The sequence below is a fragment of the Mus musculus genome, chromosome 7, assembly GCF_000001635.26.
Source record: "Mus musculus strain C57BL/6J chromosome 7, GRCm38.p6 C57BL/6J".
Taxonomy (NCBI): Eukaryota; Metazoa; Chordata; class Mammalia; order Rodentia; family Muridae; genus Mus; species Mus musculus.
In genome coordinates this window covers 5,472,494-5,495,246 of record NC_000073.6, presented here as the reverse complement: position 1 = coordinate 5,495,246, position 22,753 = coordinate 5,472,494, and the positions used below count along the sequence as shown (strand labels likewise).

At 34.8% G+C, this 22,753-nt stretch overlaps 1 protein-coding gene across 1 annotated transcript; it reads left to right on the top strand.

Moving 5' to 3' along the window:
- Positions 1 to 1,395: 1,395 nt before the first annotated feature.
- Vmn2r28 (vomeronasal 2, receptor 28) lies at positions 1,396 to 14,791 on the top strand. The gene is made up of 6 exons (NM_001081405.1): positions 1,396 to 1,592; positions 4,499 to 4,790; positions 6,490 to 7,302; positions 8,711 to 8,938; positions 11,115 to 11,238; positions 13,702 to 14,791. The coding sequence occupies exons 1-6, from the start codon at positions 1,396 to 1,398 to the stop codon at positions 14,604 to 14,606; spliced, it is 2,559 nt and encodes an 852-aa protein (NP_001074874.1). The 3' UTR covers positions 14,607 to 14,791.
- The last annotated feature ends 7,962 nt before the right edge of the window (positions 14,792 to 22,753 follow it).

Genomic DNA, 22,753 nt, shown 5'->3' with positions numbered 1-22,753 from the left:
TATAGTCATCAGTAAACTCTCCAATGTTCAGTGTGGATTCTAATGCAAACAAGAATATATGGGTAGAAAATTTTTATAAGAAAAGTTTACAAATTAGAACACAGTGTTGCTACGCAGGCACTATTTGTCTCTAAGATACTAAGAAGATATCTCTAAACAACAATTCCTCACAGCCACTAGTGCAATATAAAATGAGCAAAACCAATGTGGGAAAACAAAGATAATGTGAAATAGATAGGTCAGTACAAGTTATTAGTTTTAAAAAAAAATGAGGTTCATGGAGGAAGATCATGATTTGGAATTCAAATATTAAGATTACTTTCTCATTGTTATTGAATGTTTGGAAAGTAAACTCTGAGGGACTAAATGCACTGACGAGTCTACATCAGGAGACACATGTCTTCAGCTGGATATGTTGCAGAGAATTGCCTTCTCTTACATTACTGGAAGGGTAGCTGCTTGGTTCTATGGAGGCTTGATGACACAGGGTAAGGAATGATAGGATGCTGAGGAGTAGTATATGGGAGGGTGGCAGAGCACTCTCATAGTGGCAGGGGTAGGGAAAAGGGGATGGGGAGTTGTGCAAGAGATAAAGGCAAGGGGATAAAATTTGAAGTGTAAATAAATAAATAAGTAACCAATACAAAGAATGAACAAAGAAAGGAAGCCCACAGCATGACATTCTCTGGATAGTGTTGAACGTTTAAAACTCAGTCTTTATCATGTAAGTTAACTGGGGATCTATGAAGAACTGTAAAAATTTTTGATGGAGCTGGATATAATATATTTCTGACTTGGTCTGTTTATTCATTCTCAAGACAATGGTAGCACAGGCCTTGTTAAATAATCTGTTAGTGTCACTGATATATCATAGTCCACACTCTACATGGTCTGTGAATCTCAGTGACTATAAATTTGAGAATGGCTATCCCTGACTTAGACTTTGTAATACAAAGTACTATGTGTCCCAATTAGCTCCAATTGTACTATTACTGGATGTCTCACTGTGAATCTTCTGATACAATCCATTCATATCATTTCTAATTGTTTTCACATAATCACCTTTTTAAACTTTCCAAGTACAAAATTTGAACAAAAGAGCTTCCTCCCAAGTATTTAAAAACATGAGTGATATTATGGAGCCTGGTAATATATTATTCTATGTATTTACCTACCTATGTTATTACATGGGCTGTGGACACCAGTTGCAGAACCCCAGGGTAGACAGTGTTTAAGAATTCCTACAGGGCCAGGAGCAATCTGAAAATAATATGAATCATAACTATGGAGCAAACACCTCCTTTGACTAGAGAAATAAAAGCAGACAGAAATTTGATGTGCTGATTTGCATGGCACTTCACAATCCACACTGACCAGGTTTAAGGCAGGACAAATATGTTCATTTTAGTGGGTGTCTTCTTTCTCCTCAAGATTCAACTTCTCATGGCCAATTACATTGATTCCACATGCTTTTGGAGACTAAACCTGAATGAAGTCAATGATAAAGATTTGGATCAAACTTGTTCCTTCATCCTTGGAGCAGTTCAGATGCCTATGGAGAAAGATTATTTCAAGGAGACTCTGAATGTCTTGTAAGTGCATTTGTATTGTCCATGTAAATGACAACTTGAATATATCTTTAGTGCTCTGAGGATGGAGATTAGGCAAATGCTTGAGTCTTTTGTACTGTTGCTAAGTCTGAACACTAAGAAACAACATGATTTATTTTACAGAATCAATCATAGTTTCTCCTTTTAAGTAATTCAGTGGAGGTTTTGGTTTTCTTTAAGTCAGGTGGCCTCCGACTTAAAGACTGGAAGCTGAGGAATAAAGGACTATCTATGTTGATTCTTCACATAAAGCCCTCCTAGTAACAGTTTTTACTGCACTCTAGACAGTGATGACTTATTGAAATTGATTCTGTAATATTTCATTGTGTTTTACTCTGAGAATATGCAAATAGATGGCCATAAACACTGCTAACAGTCCTTCCATCAGTTTGTTGCTCCAAGAGCTTATGTGGATTACAGTAATTCTCATGGAACCTAGAGTTGTCAAGAACTTTACATATATACAAACTTACTCTCTCAAATTCATTACATGTGGCCACTTCTTGTCTTCTGAAGCTTCATCAAATTTGGAAAGAGAAGAGCTTTACACTCAGAAATTCACATTTCATATGATTGCCTAGATGGACATTTTTGTATGTATATGGGCAAAGAATATTTAGGTCATTAGGGATCAAGATATCCAAATATTTTAAAAGATAAAATTCAAAAGCACTGTGGCTTCGTGCTTCCCTCTGTTCATGTATAATCACTGGCTTTTATATTTTATTAAGTTCAGTTCTGCACTCTCTCTTTAGAGTAAAATATATGTGGATCATATGGAATCCAATGATATGTTTACATTCCTTGAATAGTGAGGCTGTCAATAGCAATGGAGGCTACTTATATCCCTTGTCACTGCATTGGGTAAAATCTGTGGTGTAGGTTAGTTGGAACACTTGAGAACAGTGATACTGTAGTTGTTTATTAGCTTTCTCTCATTATTTAAGAAACATGCCATCTCTTTTCATGTCTATGTTCCTTAATCTCTGATCCATTAATGATATATATATCTTCTGGGTCTTTATTCAGAAACTTTATTAAATATAGGTGCACCTGTTACAATGTGCACATTGATACCAATGTGGTATTAATACCCATTTTTGTGGACTACTGATACTTTTTATTTTTTTGTTGTTTTTTTAATTAGGTATTTTCTTCATTTACATTTCCAATGATATCCCAAAACTCCACCGCATGCTCCCCCACCCACTCCCCCATCCACACACTCCCACTTCTTGGCCCTGGCGTTCCCCTGTACTGAGACAGATAAAGTTTGCATGACCAATGGGCCTCTCTTCCCAATGATGGCCGACTAGGCCATCTTCTGATACATATGCAGCTAGAGACATGAGCTCTGCGGGTACTGGTTAGTTCATATTGTTGTTCCACCTATAGGGTTGCAGATCCCTTCAGCTCCTTGGTTACTTTCTCTAGCTCCTCCATTGATAGTTCTTTTTAAATACAACCTTTAAGAATACTAGGTTACAGAGACACTTTATGTAACTGGTGCTTCCTAAAGTTAACTTGTAGGAAGTAGTTTGAGCATTGCACAAGATCTATTCTCAAATTTCTTTTGGTTATTGGAAATTTTTAATTGAGTTTTTGGTGTATTAATAAAGAATATTATAAATTAGCATATTTTATAGAATATAGAATATAGAATGAAAACACCACAGGGGTACAATTTTTGGTGAAAACCTCATTGCATTTACTTCAAATTTAATCATCAAATATATAGGTGTATGTTTAATGTTTATTGATCAGATTATAATGAAGTGACAAGAATGAGACATGAGATACTATACATAACCATAAATAGAAATACAATCACAATATGTTATTATTCCATTGCCACTGTCTTGTGGCACACTTTTATTACACAAAAATGAAAATATTCTATACAATTTACACCAAAATGTCTTCTATTTTATAAGCATATAATATTGGCACATAAAATATCACAGAGGTTTCCTTATTTTCCTAGTTCTCAGTTGGATGCTAGTGTTGTTGTAACTGGAACGGTTATCAAGAATGTTTCCTAGAAATTCAGTTATTATGATAAGAAGTATCCAGAGTAACTATATCACATTCCTTTGTAACTAGAAAGTCGGTGAATGTGTATACTTTCACAATTGAACTGAGGATAAGCTACTGCAAAGTGTCTTATAAAACACTTGGATGTATTGCCCTACTATGACCTAAACAAACCTTGTTCATATGGATACAAACATATGCATAGGCATGTATCATTTACAAAATGCATGTTTGATGTTTGAATTCACATAAAAATAAATTTTTAGAAAAGGTTTTCTTTCAGCAAATGATTGAAATAAAAATAAGAAAGTGAGGATAGATATAAGGGAAAACGCTAAGAATATTGGCAACTAATTATAAGTGATTATTAGTACAGAAACCAAAGTTTGCTGCAAAAAGACTATTATGCACTAATAAGTCCTATTTCCACTACCTTAACTAATAAAGTGAATATCACAAAACGTATCAATAACGCAATGGGTCTCATAACACATGTATTTCTATGTTGCTCAATAATTTCAAAATGAAGACATGTTCTGAATTACAGTTTTGTCAATATCTGTGGTTTTCCCTTTTTTTAACTTCTGATCAAGCACTGAAAAACAGAGATGGGAATGTTCTCTGTGGATGAGGTCAATACCAAATCTTATTTATGGGAGAAATACTGTCATGAAATTGTAATCTGTTTACTATTTATTCAATTTCCCAATTCAATTTTATCTCACAATAAAAGCCTTTTGTTTCAATCTTTAGAGGACAGAGGCAGAAGCATCCAGTACAGTATAGTGCTTCTATTGAGTACAAATGATCGTGTATTTACATTTGTCCATAATAATTGCTGTACTCTTTTACAGAAAAACAACTAAAAACCACAAATATGCTTTGGCATTGGCGTTTTCAATGGATGAAATCAACAGAAATCCTGATCTTTTACCAAATATGTCTTTGATTATAAAATATAATTTGGGCCGTTGTGATGGAAAAACTATGACAAATACAGCCGATTTTCTTGATCAGAAAAAATATAAGCGTATCCCTAATTATTTCTGTAATGAAGAGACTATGTGTTCATTTCTGCTTACAGGACCCGATATGACCACATCTTTATATTTTCAGATGTTCCTGGACATTTTCTTATCTCCACATGTGAGTTATCATAGGCCAAGAATTCTTAGCATCATGTCTCTTTGGAGGATTTGACAGATATTAAGAAAGTTAATGGATGAGATTAGACGTATGCTTATGTCAATCTATGTAGTTCCAGTGTACTTACTATTTAGAGAGATGATAGGCCATCTGCTATATGCCACCTCCAGAAGTTGACAGATTCCAGAAAGAAGGAATAGAGGAGGAAATGAAGAATAGAGTCTGGCAGGGTGTTAGAGAGAATCTTGCAGCCTTGACTGACTGACAGTCAGAGTGTTTCTTTATTTATAAACATCTCAGTAAGCAGAGAAAGATTCATGTTGTTCCAAAACATAAAGCATATTATTTCTGCCCCATATGTGTTATTTTCATTTTGGTCATAAGTTTAGATTATCATTGATAAACTGTACAATAACAGAGTTATGGTGGTGTTATAAGTTTAGTGATCAATGATAAATTGTGATGGAACAGAATAATATTTTGCAATAATTTCCTCTATAAACCAACTTTTAAGTATCTGGAGTACTTTTGTGCAAAGATAAGACAGACCATTTTTAGCCTGGCCACTTGTGACATTTCAGTGGCACTGGAGTGGAAGAAAACCTTCAATCCAGTCTGTGAAGTTAGACATTTTACTATCAGTAAATATAGTACTAACAATTATGGGTTATAGTGCCAATTTTCGTTAGACACTATGGCAAATATTTCATCAACATACTGTTTTAATTATTATAAGTAATTTTTAGTAGTATAGAGGTTATGTCCTTAGCTTTATGGAACTTATTGCTATGTCTTAGCTTGTTTTTCTTTTGTTTCTTCGTCATAAGATACAAGAGCAGATTTTCACAGGTGAACTTTTCTAAGAAGGAGGAGTTACGGGGTTCAAATACCTCATTCTTACATATTTTTTCACATTTTTATTTTTCTATTATTACAAGACACTTGGAAGGAGGAGATAACTCTGTCCAATCTAACATTGCTTCTGTATATTTTCTACAAGAGATACAACTTATGAGTCCTAGATATTTTGACACATAATTACGTGGGTTTTTAGTAGAATGAGGGTGTTTGTTTGTTTGTTTGTTTAATTTGATCTGCTACTAACACTTTTAAGCTGCTGACCTTGTTTACATTTTTTAAATGTACTTTCTTCTGGTTATCTGTGTCCTGAGGAGGCACAGAGGCAGATATTCCCAGAGTATTTTGGAGTCTTATCTTAAAACAGAGATCTCTCACACTTTTTTGTGGGTTACAAATTCTAGTGTAGAAGGAATACCTTCAAGTAGGGCAAGGTAAATTTTTCTCTAAAAGGTAAAGCAGTATTTTGCATAGGACTTTTCTGTTAAATCTTAGAAGAAGTATTTCTGGATTGAGGAATAAATCACTTTTTAAAAAGTATTAGGCAAATATCCCCAAGATGTAAGTATATTAAAATCCCTCTAAACCTTGAGAACACAGATATCAAGACTAAAACTGAAAGACTGAATGTCAGTTATTATAACATGCAGATACATTTTGTTGCATCTTTGTCAAAGAGCTAAGCTTGCAGTTACTATTAGAAATACATGTGCCAGGATTGAACATTTGCTCATTTGAATCAGATGAGAGAAAAAGTCACAGGTAATCAACTCTTTGAAGGTAAATATGATTACTGGTTTGATTGGATGCACTACACCTCGTACTGCTCTTTTTGTTGTAGTTCCTTCAGCTTACCTATGGACCTTTCAGTTCCATCATCAATGATAGTGAAAAATATCCCTATGTCTATCAGATGGCCCCAAAGGACACATCGCTAGCATTGGCAATGGTGTACTTCATACTTTACTTCCAATGGAACTGGGTCGGCCTTATCATCCCTGATGATGAAGATGGCTATCAGTTTCTGTCACAGTTGAAAAAAGAGAGCAAAGGCAAGGAAATTTGCTTTGCCTTTGTGAATATGATAGGAATCTCTGATATTTTGACCTATGCCACAACTGAAATGAACTACAACCAAATTATGATGTCATCCACAAATGTTATTATTATTTATGGGGAAACAAACAATTTTATTGAATTGAGCTTCAGAATATGGGAATCTACAGTTATACAGAGAATATGGGTCACCACAATACAACTGAATTTCCCTACCAGTAAGAAAGACTTAAATCATGGCACATTCTATGGGACTTTTACTTTTCTACCCCACCATGCTGAGATTTCTGGCTATAAAAAGTTTGTACAGACATTGTTCCATCTCAAAAGCACAGATTTAAACCTAGAAATGCAAGAGTGGAAGTACTTTAACTGTGAAGATTCAGCATGTAACTGTAAAATACTGATGAATTTTTCATCAAATGCTTCATTGGATTGGCTAATAGAACAGAAGTTTGACATAACCTTTAGTGATGGTAGCCAAAACATATATAATGCTGTGCATGCCATGGCCCATGCACTCCATGAGACAAATCTTCAACAGGTTGATAATCAGGCAATAGACAATGGAAAATTATCCAGGTATCCCTGCTTTAAGGTAGAGTTTCTTTTATTGGATGATGTTTGGTGTCTTCAATTGCATAGCCATTTAGTGTCTCTCAGATGTCCAGACTTAAAGAAATAGGAAATATTTTGAAAATAGATAAGTTTCTGACATTTTTAAAGGAAAAGAAAATCTAATGATTGTTATAAATGTGATTGGTAAAAGAAGTCGCAGATTATCAATGAAAATTTGTGGGTTTTATATAAAACATTCAGATGTCAGCTCAACCCTTTAAATATTGGATATAAACAGTCTTCCCCATGAATTTTCTCTGTGATGAGAAGACAAGTTTTATTTATATTTGTCAATTACATGGAAATTATTTTAAGGAATGGTTTCCATTACTTTCTCCAGTGAATATGCTTTCAGTGCAGGCTCTTGAGTAACTTACTTGGTTTTCTGAGAGTAACTGAACATGAAAGAGTTTTGGTACTCAGTTCTGTATATATGAATGTGTCTATATGTGTGAATACATATTTTCACTGTGTATATATACATGTTTTACTCTTTCTGTCTGTGTTTATATTTGTGTTGCTTTGAACATACAGGTTTATTTCTTTGTATGACTGTGTAAGAGAGCTACAATTTTTCTATGTATAATTTTCTTATTATAAGTGTGTTTATATATGTGTGTGTATGTTTCTGTGTGGTTTTGTCCGAGTATGTGTCTTTGTGTACACTTGTATGTATTTTGTGAGTGTTTGAATGTGTTTTTATGTATTAGTGTCTGCTTTACTATTTATCTGTCTGCCAATTTCTTTGTGCTTGGTTTGGCCTTTGCCTGTCTTTCTGTCATTAGTTGTAAGTATAAATTTCCCTGTGTGTCAATATCATTCTGGCCTGGTGGTTATATATTTATAACTCTCCCCATTTGTTTCCTCTCTCTTTCTCTCTCTCTCTCTCTATTTCTCTCTATCACCCTCTCTCCCTCTATCTCTATCTCTTTCTCTGTCTGTTTGCCAGTTAAATTTTTAGCTGTGTTTCTAGTTGAGTGCATATATGTCTTTTATGTGACTGAAAGTTATGAGAACATGTATTTATATTTGTGTATAATTAAGTATATAGCTGTATTACATGTGTGACTTGGAAAGGACCTGAGCGCCTCTCTCTGTGTTAGTGTGTGTATGTGTGTGTGTGTGTGTGTGTGTGTGTGTGTGTGTGTGTGTGTGTGTGCGTTGCACACATGCGTTTGGTTCTGCATTTTAGTCTCTTTGTCTTTGATAGTGTTCACTGAGAGGAATTAAATTCTTGGAATATCATGATATTTTCATTTATCCAATGGCATTTGTTCTGATTTTTCTCTTTCATTCTTTAAACGTAGTTGCCTTTATTATGGAATCAGAATAAATTTTATGACTTGAAGGAATGGTATATACAATATAGTGCAATGCTTGTATTTTAGGTAAACTCCTTTCTGAGGAAGACCCACTTTACTAATCCTCTTGGGGATAAAGTAATAATGAAACATAGAGTGATACTGCAGGAAGACTATGACATTTTTCACTTTTGGAATCTCTCACAACACCTTGGGATTAAGGTGAAGTTAGGAAAGTTCAGCCCATATTTTCCACATGGTGAATACTTTCACTTATATGTAGACATGCTTGAGTTGGCTACAGCAAGGAGAAAAGTGAGTGTGTAATAACTTATTGATTTATAATACATAGCAGTAAACACTCTCAAGTGGATACACATTAACATGTTGAAATGAAAAAAAATTTAACACCAATTTCTAGGTTCCTATATTATGTTTATTTTGACATTTTCCCCAATTCTTTGAAGATTCAAACATGCATAAAATTTACCTATGCCATATCAGAACTATTTTCTGAAATTTAATTAATACAAAACTGTTCTTCACCACTGTTTGATATTCTTTGCTTTAAATTAAACAAAATATTTTTCACTTTGTTGCTGTTATTACATAGTAATCTATTCCCTTACCTTAAACCTCTGGAACAGGCGTTGGTAATAGAGAGACCAATGTTACAGTTAGGAAACACTAAGAGTCATAATTGCTAACCCTTGTCATTATACCCAAAAATGTTTTCCCACAAAACAAATGGATACATACCATGTTCAATAATGAACACAATTATAGAAATTCATATTCACATAAACATGACTTTTAATAAATTGAAGAACCCCATCATATTTTTAATTAAGAGGAACAGAATTTCAAAGGAACGTATAGACTGCACTAAAACATCAAACAAAGAAATAGCTATTAAAACACCTCAAATACAGCAATAACAGCAACCACACAAAAGCAACAAATAATTTTTAGTTATAAGTGAACACTTGTGTTAAAATTCTGTAAATGAATTCAAAGACAACAATGCTGGCTTATTTTTTAAGACACTCCTTAGTTGCCTGCAGAGGGTGGGGAGACACATTCACATACAAGAGGAGAACATTTCTTTATTTAAAAAAAAAACATGAGGAAAACATAATGTGTAGTAAGAGGGAAAAAGGAAATTTGAGAACAATAAAAATTTGAGAAAATTTGAGATAGATATTTATAGAATAATTCTTGAGAAAAACACCTACCCACCCAAAAAAGAGGGAAAACAAAGAACACAAAACAGAAAGTTCTTCCCTTGAGACAATGAGAATTTTTTTTGAAATTGAGATTTCTTTTTTATTTATTGAAAACAGCATGTTACTCTCACATAATATATCCTACCTACAGTTCCATTTCCTTCTACTGGAATGTGACCAATTCTCAGTTTTACTTGCAATATATCATAGTTAATACTCTTGTTCCCTTCCCAACAACCTGTTCCATCAGATCCACTTTCTGTTACTTATTAAGAAATAACAGGGTTCTATGGGAGAATAACAAAGTAAAACAAGATTAAACAAAAATTCAGACTTCATAATAGGACAAAATTTTCATAACACGTTATGGTAAATAGACATATGGGGGTATCTTCATGGAACACTCCATATTCAAGGTCACTACACATAGATTTATCATTTTCAACAATATTAAACCAGTGTCTGCATGTTCCACTGTTTTTCATAAACAGTCTTTCATGCTTTACAATGCTTATTTATTCAAGGTTGTATTTGTTATCTGTAATTTAAGGACATATTTTTTTCTGTTTCAAATGTCTTCCTAACTTGCTTTTCTGTTGCTTTAAATAAACTTTGATAGTAAGTAAAGTAAGTAGGAAGGAAAGATTTGATATATGGCTTATATACACTCGTGAAAGACAAGTGTGGATATTGGGAAACAGACATTAAAGCATAGACATTAAAGAACAGATAGGGTATTTCCAGGAGGAATGGAACCCGGGAAAGTGGATAACATTTGAAATGTTAATAAAGAAAATATCCAATAAAAACAAAGACAGAAAACAAAGAATAATACTTACTGGCTCTGGTACCCATAGTGAGATGGGCATACATATATCAATTACCAATTAAGAAAATGATTCAAACTCATAAGGTCAGGCTAGTGTTGGGTGAAAAAAAATCTCAATTAAAGTTCCCTATGTCTGTTTACAATTCTTAGTGCCAAATTGAAAATAAGATGTAAAAACATCATGTTGCAATTTCCATAGTTTTTGCACAAAGATCACTAGCATCTCTTTTTCCTAAATTAATAGACATTCAGAAATTATCCAACATTTCTTCAATGTCTTTCCAATATTCACAGCTGTCCATTAAACAATGGACAATATAAAATGTCTACCAGTTGGTATACATAAAATAAGCTAATTAAACTTTTATTGGGCTTATATAAAACATAAAATAATATCAAAAACTCATTGTCAGTATGTGTCTAATTTTCTTCTCAGATGCCATCCTCTGTGTGCAGTGCAGATTGTGGTCCTGGATTCAGAAGATCCCGGAAGGAGAGAGTGGCAGCCTGCTGTTTCATTTGCAGCCCCTGCCCTGAAAATGAAATTTCTAATGAGACAAGTAAGTTTTATCTGCTCTGATAAATCCTACAAATATATATATGTGTGTGTGTGTGCGTGCGTGTGTGTGTGTGTGTGTGTGTGTCCCTCTTTTACCATGCTAGAATGATGACGTCAACTAAAAGGCAACTTTTAATATAAAATATATCACTTTTCTAATTTACTAGTTGTAGACATAAAAATCAATAACAAAATCCTACCAAAAACCAACAAGTAAATTAAAAACCAAACACATATACCTTGTGTCTTTGCCCACATACTCACGCATTGCAAATTCATGGCAGATTACATTTTCACAAAGAAATACTTTAAAAAATAAAACTCAATTTGAAGGAAAACCCTAGAGTACTTTCCCAATAAGTAATCTACTATAAAACTACATGTACATTACATTTTTGTCACAATTTTAAAAAGAATTAATTTAGACATATTTCTTGAGTATGTCTGTCCTACATATGATTATGCACACCACATACATATAGGAGTCCATGAAGAAGCGATTATAATATAATAACCTACTGAAATGGACCATGAGGCTGATAGACACAAATTACATGTTCTCTGTAAGATTAATGTAGAATACAAAAGTATTTGCAAATTTATGACAAGATATTAAGTATGTAATATTCAGAGGGCCATGTGAAAAGCCAGGTGTGATATGAGTCCAGGAAGTATGGAATAAGTGTTGACCAATGATGTTAAATATATGATAAGACTCATGTTTAGTATATTGGATACCACATCAATTACTATAATAATTATTTAGAGTTGACAAAATGCATAAAGTTTATAGTTATCTTTTCAATTATGTTTTCTTCATTCAATATAATGAATTAAAGTTCTCAGAAGAAATATTATGCCTGTGAGATTATACAATAGTTAAATCACTTGTGGCCAAGGCCTACAATCTGAGTTTATTCCCATGATGCATGTAGTAGAACCAAGCAACCTACTCAGAAAAGATGTCTTTTGAAGTCATGGATTCCAACATACACTACACATGAAAATATTTTTTAAATTATTTTACTGAAATTGTTTTAGATATAAAAACAATTAAGAGTTAATATTTATATCAGTGAATTCCACAAAATATCTATGAAATGTTTTATTACATTAATTGCTTATGTGAATGTGGTAGGTAACACTGGTACAGGTACACATATGAGCAAATAATAACCCTGTCTGTACATTTAGATGCACTTATGAGATGCCTGGCATGGGTACTGGATGCTGAACCCAGGTTTTCTGGTAGAGAAAAGTATTCTGTTTATAGCTAATCCAACTTCTTAGGCTTTTAGGCAACTTATCAAATAATAGCTGTACACAAGTGCATTGTTGTAGATAAGAATTCTAAAAACCAAGGAAGTACATCAACATTTTCTGAAATGACATTAAAATTAAGTGCAAATACATTCATAGTTGATATTGCAGCCATGATGGGAATTACAACGTAGGAATGGGGTACTACTACCTAACACAAACCATCTAGGTTACCACTCTTGCTCGAGGATTCCTCTGTTATATTGCTCATTCTATTTGTCCATACTGATTTCGTCCCTGAGTACGTCCACAGACAGAGAATCGAGTAGGAATGGAGATGAGGCAAGGATAAGTGTGCTCAGCTTTCCAAATGAAGAAGGAATCAAGGTAAAGGACTTCTTAGTACAAAGTATCTACAGAGGCTTCTTTTCCATCAGTTCTAATCTCAGTGCATCTCTCAAATAATAATCAGAACATTTGTTTACTTATTGACAGATGAGGATACATCTTCGGGCACATTTCTTTAAAGTGTTCTGCTTTTTAAACATTAATATTTTATTACCTCTCATTCTCTACCTTCTTATGACATTACAGGAATAACTTAAATTCAATAATACAATTGTTACATTTACATGAACATACATATAAATATATATATATATGTACATATATATATACAAACAAATACACAGCCTACCTGTTCAATTTAATATTGTTTCTATATCAATGAGTTTAAGCTAGTGAATTCTCAAGTACATTTTACAGATCTTGTCCCAGTAGAAGTCAGAGTCTCAGTGTGTCATAGGGAATGAACTCATAAAAGTCAATGACATCAGAAAACAGTGAGTGGGGGGTTTTGTATTTTTAAAATAACCCAGGCACATTGTGGTTTATGATTGTATCTTTTTAAATTAAATGATCAATTTGATATCAACATAGTAGCAAAAAGGGATTTATGAAATCTTTGTTTCTAATAACATTACAAATGATATATTCAACAAAGTTAAAAAGACAAAGAAATTTTATTTTCCCTTAAATATTCATGGAAATTATGAATCGAAAGCAATGTTGTCCAGCAATGCCCTTAAAATTATATTTCCAGCATCAAGGCAGAATTGCAAGGCTCCTTTCAACTACTTTACTTGAACTTCCTTCTCAATAAATTTCTAAAGCAGCACTCACTAAACTTTTCTTTGGAAATCAGATATGGATCACTGTGTGAATTGTCCAGAATACCAGTATGCCAACACAGAACAGAACAAATGCATTCAGAAAGCTGTGATATTTCTAAGCTATGAAGACCCCTTGGGGATGGCTCTTGCCTTAATGGCCTTTGGCTTCTCTGCATTCACAGCTCTGGTACTTTGGGCGTTTGTGAAGCACCATGACACTCCTATTGTTAAGGCCAATAACAGAATCCTCAGCTACCTATTACTCATGTCACTCATGTTCTGTTTTCTGTGCACCTTTTTCTTCATTGGTCATCCTAACAGAGTCACCTGTGTCTTACAGCAAATCACATTTGGAATTGTATTCACTGTGGCTGTTTCCACAGTTCTGGCCAAAACAATCACTGTAATTCTGGCTTTCAAATTCACAGGCCCAGGAAGAACGTTAAAAAACATCTTGGTATCTGGGACACCCAATTACATTATTCCCATATGTTCCCTATTTCAATGTATTCTGTGTGCAATCTGGCTAGCAGTTTCTCCTCCATTTGTTGATATTGATGAACATTCTGAGCATGGAAACATTATTCTTGTATGTAACAAGGGCTCAGTTACTGCATTCTACTGTGTACTGGGATACTTGGCCTGCCTGGCACTTGGAAGCTTCACTGTGGCTTTCTTGGCAAGGAATCTACCTGACGCATTCAATGAAGCCAAATTCCTGACCTTCAGCATGCTAGTGTTCTGCAGTGTCTGGGTTACCTTCCTCCCTGTCTACCATAGCACCAAGGGCAAGGTCATGGTTGCTGTAGAGATTTTCTCCATCCTGGCATCCAGTTCAGGGATTCTTGGATGTATCTTTGCACCCAAGATCTACATCATTTTCTTGAGACCTGAGAGAAATTCTATCAAAAAAATCAGGGAGAAATCACATTTCTGAAGAAATATTTCTAGAATTCTTTCAAATGAGAAATTGGTACATACCTACCAAATACTGGGTTACAATGCATGTATTCAGTTTTAGAATCACTTTTACTGGATCCTGTAGTAATGTCTAGAAGTATCATATCTATTCATCTTGCATGCATTGTGCATAAAATCTTGCACTCATTCACTTGATTCATTTTCTCTAAGAAAATTAAATTTTTAAATTATTATTACTGTTTTATTCCTCATTTTTCTTTCATTGAGATATCCCCCTGGTAACTTCCAGTAAAAGTTGATAAGAAAGTTTTATCCATGATCTTGTACAGAAAGTGAGTTCCAGAACAGATAGCACTACACATAGAAACCATCTATCATATCTAACAATCAATTTGACAAATTAACAAACTAAAGAATCAACAAAGTTGAAATCAGAACACATTTTCTGATTTTCAATAGGAGCACACACATGAGAGATATTGCCTGTTCTTTTCAGCTGCTCTTCAACCTATCAGACAATGGTCTAAAATGGAAATTTTTTTTCTGCTCTCCAATCTTTGCACCCAAGATCTACATCATTTTCTTGAGACCTGAGAGAAATTCTATCAAAAAAATCAGGGAGAAATCACATTTCTGAAGAAATATTTCTAGAATTCTTTCAAATGAGAAATTGGTACATACCTACCAAATACTGGGTTACAATGCATGTATTCAGTTTTAGAATCTTGTATCCAACAAAAATATTGTATCCAACAATGAACTAAAGCTGAGACCCCCTGTGGTTGAATTAGGGAATAGTTGAAAGAAGCTGAAGAGAATGGTGCCCCATAGGATGATCAGAAGTCTCAACTAACATGGTCAACCAGAACCTCTCATAAACTAAGGTCCTTGACACATATGCAGCATAGACTGCCTTGTCTGACCTCACTGATAGAAGGCACACCTAACACCCCAGAATCCTGAGACTCCAGAAATTGGGAAGGTCTTGTGTTTTGGGAGGTGGGGATATCCTCTTGGAGATGGGGGAAGAGGTATGAAATGCAGAAGAGTCAGGGGGTGAATTGGGAAGAAGATAATGACTGGACTATAAAAAATTATTAAAGATACAAAAGAAAGAATTAAAATATTTGTGTAGATATGTCAAAAGTATAGTTATGGAAGGAATATGTAAAACTAGTGATATTTGCATGAAAATTATTTTTCTCAGAGACTGCCCTCAGTATGCAGTTGTGATTGAGTTTCTGGAGAAAGAAAATCTCAAAGGGTGGCATGGGAACCCGAGGCTTTGACTATGCTGCTTCCTAGAAAATGGAATTTCCAAAAAGACAATTGAGTGTTTGCAACTAGAATAAATCCTTCACATTTCTCAATTCTCCTTTCAAAATTGGATGCTGAATGGGTCTAAAATGCATCAGCATTAATAAAAACTATCACTTCCGGAAGTTCCTCTTCATAGAAATATGATCATAGCAATGTCCCTTTAAGGAACAAATTAAGCATTAACATCCACATTTTACTCATTTTAAATTCATAGAAAATGTTATTTTTGCAGCGAAAGATGTAATACTCAACTGCAGTTTATGGGAATTCTACACAAATTTATTATAACACCCAATCTCCTCTAAAATTACATTTCTACTATATTCCTATCTTGAATTTTAATAATATTTATTCATGTTTTTACATTTAAGTATTTGTCCCTATTTATTATATTTCCTGGTCACCATGTAAGTGGTGGAGCCAGGGGAGAAGAGAAAGTGGCAAAAGATCAATTGGACTGTACTAGTTGGATGCTGGAAATCAAGGTTCAAGACCTCTATTAAATTAATAAAGAGGACAAATGATTTCTTGTAATATTAGACAAGCCTACTACGGTAGAGATTAATACTTTATTCATGATCTAGACATCCCTATTTTAAAAATTCACGTGATTTGATATCTAAGGGTTTGTAGATAATTTTGATATATTATGCATTGAATATGAAAAACCCTTTTTAAAGATTTGTTTTTATTTATTTTATGTATATGAGTACACTGAAGCTGTATAGATGGTTGTGAGCCATCATGTTGCTGCTGGGAATTGAATTCAGGACCTTTGCTCACTCTGGTCAGTTTGTTCTTATAACCCAGCCCCCAAAAAGGCTGCATGGTATATATTCACTAATAAGTAGATATTTGCCAAAATGGTACAGAAGACGCAAGATACACTCCATAGACCTTAAGAAGTTTAACCTTTAGGAAGGACTAAGAGAGAATGATTCAATCCCACTTAGAAGGGGAAAAATCACAGGGGGGAGGCAGACAGGAAACAGAACTACCTCAGTTGTTTGTGGACAGGGGTGCTGGAGAGAATGAATTGGAGAGCCAGGAGAATGAATTGAAGTGTGCAGGATCCAGGGGAGGGTAGTGGGTGGACCCTTAAGGAAGTACTACAGACCTGAGATCTGAGAGACTCCCAGGACTCAGTGGAGGTAACCTTAGCCAAATTTCCCAAAAGTGGGGGGAGGGAACTCAAATAGTCCATGTCCAGAATATAGACATAGCCTCAAGTAGAGGGCCAGGTTTATCAACCCAGAGTCAAAATTTCTGATATATATCAGAATAATGCATGGTCAGACCTCAGTAAGAGAAGATATGCCTAATTCTTGACATACTGGAGGCTCCATTGAAGGGTGATACCTGGTGTAGGGACAAAGGGGGAAGTTAGTAAGCACTCTATGAGAGGCAAGTGGGAGGAGGAATAGGATGAGAAGTTGTAGGAGGGAAATCAAGGAAGGTGTCCAATGGCTGCAACAAAATTAACAAAATAATTTAAAGAAAATAAAGAATGGGGCTAGAACAATTGCTCAGCTGTTTAATACTTCTTTTTTGTTTGTTTGTTTGTTTGTTTGTTTTTTGTTTGTTTTTTTTGAGACAGGGTTTCTCTGTATAGCCCTGGCTGTCCTGGAACTCACTTTGTAGACCAGGCTGGCCTCGAACTCAGAAATATGCCTGCCTCTATCCCTTCCAGTGCTGGGATTAAAGGCATGCACCACTATGCCTGGCTTGTTCAATACTTCTTAATCTCATAGAGGACCCTAGTCAAGTTAGAAAAACCCTAATTGGGAATCACAATGCTTTGAAACTCCCTTTCTAGTGTATCTTCTGCCCTATTCAGGCCTCCATAGGAAGTGCATTCATGTGGTACACTGACACACAAGTAGGCAAAAATACATACACAGAAAATACAAATAAAATATATATTTAGAAAAGAATTACTATCCTAACTTCAAAGTAGTAAGGCAGAAAGAATAAATTCTACCACACTAACTTTATGTTTGTTAACTCCCTCAAATGACAAGATAAAGCCCAATGAAATTGAAGAGCCAAATCAAAAACAAAAACAAAGGTCCAGAAACCAAAAACAACAACAAAAAAGTAAGTTAAAATAATATTACAGAATTGTAATAAACAACAAGTACAACAACAAATATATATATATATATATATATATATATATATATATATATATATATATATATATATATATATGTAATTGGATAACAGTGTTGAGGCCAAGAACCCTGGCATGACATTTTCAGACAAGGTTCTCCAATGATACATAATAGTTTATTTCCTGTTTGCTATATATTACTGGCCACGAGATCTAACATTAAGAGAGATTTTCTTCCCTGATGAGTTTTCTTTAGTGACATTTGCACTACAAGATTGTTATTAATCAAGCATTACTTCAGGGATAGAGGCAGGGTCTGTGTCCACATCTATTTTCTGCACTAGGACACAAATGGGGCAGATCCATGGAAACGGTATTCCTTTGGTTAAATATCTATTTTCTACAGTACCATTTCTGTTGATGCAGAAGGAATTGTTTCCTTGGTGCCTTCCATGTTCTCAGCTATTACATTTCTTTGTCTTTATCTGCCATGGTGCTTTCTAAGTCATGGGTGGCAGATATTTAATGGAGATGCCTGTTTTATACTTCGTTTTTATTTTTTTTATTCTCCACATAATATCGGGCTGTTGATCTCTCAATTTTTTCTAACTACAGAAGAAAAAATACTGATGTAGGCCTTGCAAGGCACTGACCTATGAGTTTAACAAAATGTCATTACAAGTAATATTGTTACTCTTTTTGTGAATAGTAGGATTTGGTTTTTAGGTACCTGATCTACTTAGTATCTCATACTTGATCAAGCAAACAGTGTCTCCTCGGGACAATTTTGTGGACTGGTAATTCAGATAAATCTGGTATTGTTTGCTTAATATTCTCACAAATTTTGTGCCACCATTGTCCTATCTTGTAGGCAGGACACCATTATGTATCAAAGATTTTACTGTTCTATACACTTCTACTATCATACGAAAATCTTACTGTGTCAATTGTTTAGAATAGAGCATGAAAACTTAGCTCTTCCAGAACTTTTGTCATAAAAGAAAATATATTATTTAAACCAAAGTTTGTACTGAGCGGGTAGATTACAACACTTGTATGAGGCCCATGACACTGAAAACTCATCATTTGTTGATCTCCACAGATTCCTGTAATGAGTGGAAATTCTAAATCCTTTATCCTGTGAATACCTCTAGGGAATTATAAGCAGAATGAGTTAAATTCTGAACTTCATTTCCCCAGCTTTATGTTTGGAAACAGTTTTAATAAAAACCTGAAAATGCCCAATTCCTCTCCAGGCCAGTAGTTTTTATTCATCTTCATTTCAGTGTTGGTGACCCACGTGTCCCATCATGTTCCCTTACTTTGAGTTCACTTCTCTGCAATATTTCCTTCATATAAAGTCATTTCCTCTGTGAACTATAATTTAACTTTTCAATTCTGAGTGATATTACAAACTGATAAACTTCACAGCACACACTGAACATTTCTAAGGACAATGGAGGAAAACAACGCTGCATTTTAGTGTGCTGGCCTATTATACCAGACCTGCAGTGATGAAATCACAGGAATTCACATTGAGATGAACAGGATCTAGAACATTTCCAAATTCTTAGTTAAGGAAATATTGTAGGACTGTTTAGACCAGTTTCATATATTTTCACGCACACACACACACACACACACACACACACACATATATGAAAATATTCATATATATTACTAATATTGTTACAATATTATATTCTAGACAATATTAACATTAATATTGTTCAGAATATGAATAATGTTCAATATATGTAGTCAATATATATGAACAATATTAGTAAGAGAAGATATCTGGTGTTTAATAGCTCAGTAGTAGACAAAGAGACGTCTGAGTTTTTTCCTACTTGATTGCAATTTTTATGTCACCTAAAATGACAAAGACAGAGTTAGCTTCAGGGTTCCAAATCATTTATGAATCTCTTCCAGTTGATTAATAACAAAAATACACAATATTTTGCTGTGAACATTAACAAAGGTCAGGTGTTTTGAGTAGGCACAAGTTTTCACTATCCCTGAAAGCTGACCAGGTATGCTGGGGAAGATCCTATAAAGTTTAAGACACATGTGTGAGAAAGTGGGAGAAGTCTCAATTTCTCACTGTTACCAGGTTTTAATGACTATTTCCAACAAAGTCAAACTGCCTTCTTTTAAATAAAACTAGTTGGAACTATCAATGCTTAAATATTTCTTAGAAATTTTATTTTTGCATGAGTGTTTTATTCAAATTCTCCTTGAATTATTACTTTTCCAATCTCTTAAACAATACCACTATTCCCTCCAAATTTCCTATGTTCTACAAAGAAAAAAATACCACTTGTTCTACTTAGTGAACTGAAATGAAATATGAATAGTGTGAAGACATAAATTTGTCTGTAGGTGTGCTGATAGTTGTGGATTTCCTGACAACCTCTACTCCACTCAGATTTTTTTAGGTTGATTTGGAAAAGGTTTGTGCATATTGTTAAAACAAATGAATTTATGAGGGGAACTACCCTATTCTGTCTGAGAAAAGCCTGCTTCTGTGGATTTATAGACCATGTCTGGTTTTACATATCTTCTGACTTCTTCCAGGATGATTCTAGAGTCTTGGAATGGAAGGTATAATACATGTGTTTTATTTTAGCTGGAAACACCAAAGTTTTTACTCCCACCATTCTGAATGATTAAGGGTCCACAAGTTAATCACCAAAAATTGTGAAAAGTCAATCACCTGATGAGGATTGAGGCATAGAATATTCTTCAAAATGAAAATAAAATTCAGAGGAAATATTTTCAATATGACCATTTACCAAACATTACTATTAGGTCCTTCTCCAACGTTTATGTAACTTTCTAACTGCATATTTTTCCCTTGGAAATGGATCTAGGAATGGGTATCATTTTGTGAAGTGGACTTTTAGTCCATATGAACCCACCCATTGGTTACTCCTAGGATGGATATGGCACTATTCCAACAGCTTTATTGTTGTTATAACTCTCAGGGCTCACACTTTGATAATATTTATGATTACTTCAAAGAGTATTAAAAATAGCCAGTAAAGTTGAAGCCTCCAGCTTGATTTTTTCATGTTCTTTAAATAAAGTGTAAGGCATCTTCAGAAATGAGTACATAACTTATGAATTACAGTACTGCTAAACATTATCATTTATAAGGGTCATCCTAGGTTGCTGTGATGATTTGTATATTATTGGACCAGGGAGTGGCACCATTTGGAGGTGTGGCCTTGTTGAAAAAGGTGTGACCTAGTTGGAGTAGGTGTGTCACTGTGGGTGTGGGCTTAAGACTCTCACCCCAGTGGCCTGGAAGTCAGTCACAGAAGTTGGTGCCAGGGAGTGGGGTATTGTTGTGATAGGCCTGACCATGCTTTTATTTGAAACAATGTAGATTTTTGGACTTTGGTTTTGGAACTCAGTGGAGTGCTTTAAATGGGGCTTAGTGGGTCATCCTAGAAGGAATATGGAAGTCTTTGTTGCTGGGAGTAATTTGAATTGTATTGACCTGATCCAAGAGATTTCAAAGGAGAAGAATTTCAGTATGTGGCATAAAGACTGTTTTTTGTGGTATTTTGGTGAAGAATGTGACTACTTTTTGCCCTTGTCTGAAAAGTCTGCCTGATGCTAAGGTGAAGAGACTTGGATTGATTGCATTGACAAAGAAAGTTTCAAAAAAAGCCCAGCAGAGAATTTGTTCTCTGGCTAAGCCTCACAAAGAGAAGTTTGAACAAGCATAGCAAGCTTAGAAAGGCAAAATATAAAATATATGGTTCGAGTACTAAAGGCATACCAGGAAGTGAAATGGAACAAAATCCTGTTTTCTAGGAAAAACAGATTAAGGGAGTGGGACCTTGGGGCAAGATCCTACCCAGCTGAATTTAGATCCAGGCTTGGTGGTACTCACCTTTAATCCCATGAGACAAGCATGCTGATCTCTGCATTCAAAATCAATCTATAGAGCAAGAACCAGCATAGTCAAGCTTAGGCAGTGAAAGATATAGAAAACATAAAGCCAGTGATAATGTAATAGTACAAGGATATCATGTTCCAATTCCTATAAGCAGCAGAACTTGGCAGCTTCAGCCATGTGGCTCTGGCTCTAGAGTTAAGAATGGAATGAACTACTGGGACAATTGATGCTGGTTAGCTGAAGCTAAGACATTAGCAATGATTAAGAAAAGACCAGCATCACTGGGTTGAAATCTGGGAGTTGTTTTCTGGGAGCACAAAGAAGCTGTGTGCCAGAGATAGCCAAGGTTGTACCTCATGCTGCAGCTGGACTTGATAATGTGTAAGAGTCACCCAGGTTGTACTGATTTTGAAGGCATGAAGGTATCATGAAGAACAGCTGAGACTTGGCACTGTGAGAGGTCACAGAAGGCCATTGGAGAAGGTGTATCCTCAGCTGTAACTGATGACCCAGGACTGAAGGTGTCAGGCAAAGTATTTGATGCTTGACACCATGAAGAGAGCATATGAGAGGCTATTGGTGAAGCCTAGTTGGAGTGGAACACCCCAGTGTATTGGAGATGCCAGTACCATGGGATGATCACCAAGAATAGCAGCCATAGTGGAGTGGATCAATCTGAGCTTAGAGTGCTACAGAGGGCAGAGCTGGAGAAGTGATGCCAGCCTTTAGGAGGAGTCGAAAAGACCAAGTTGAATCCCAGACACTGAAACAAGAAGATGTAACATTGAAATTACCTTGGAGACTCAAAGGTGTTAAAGAT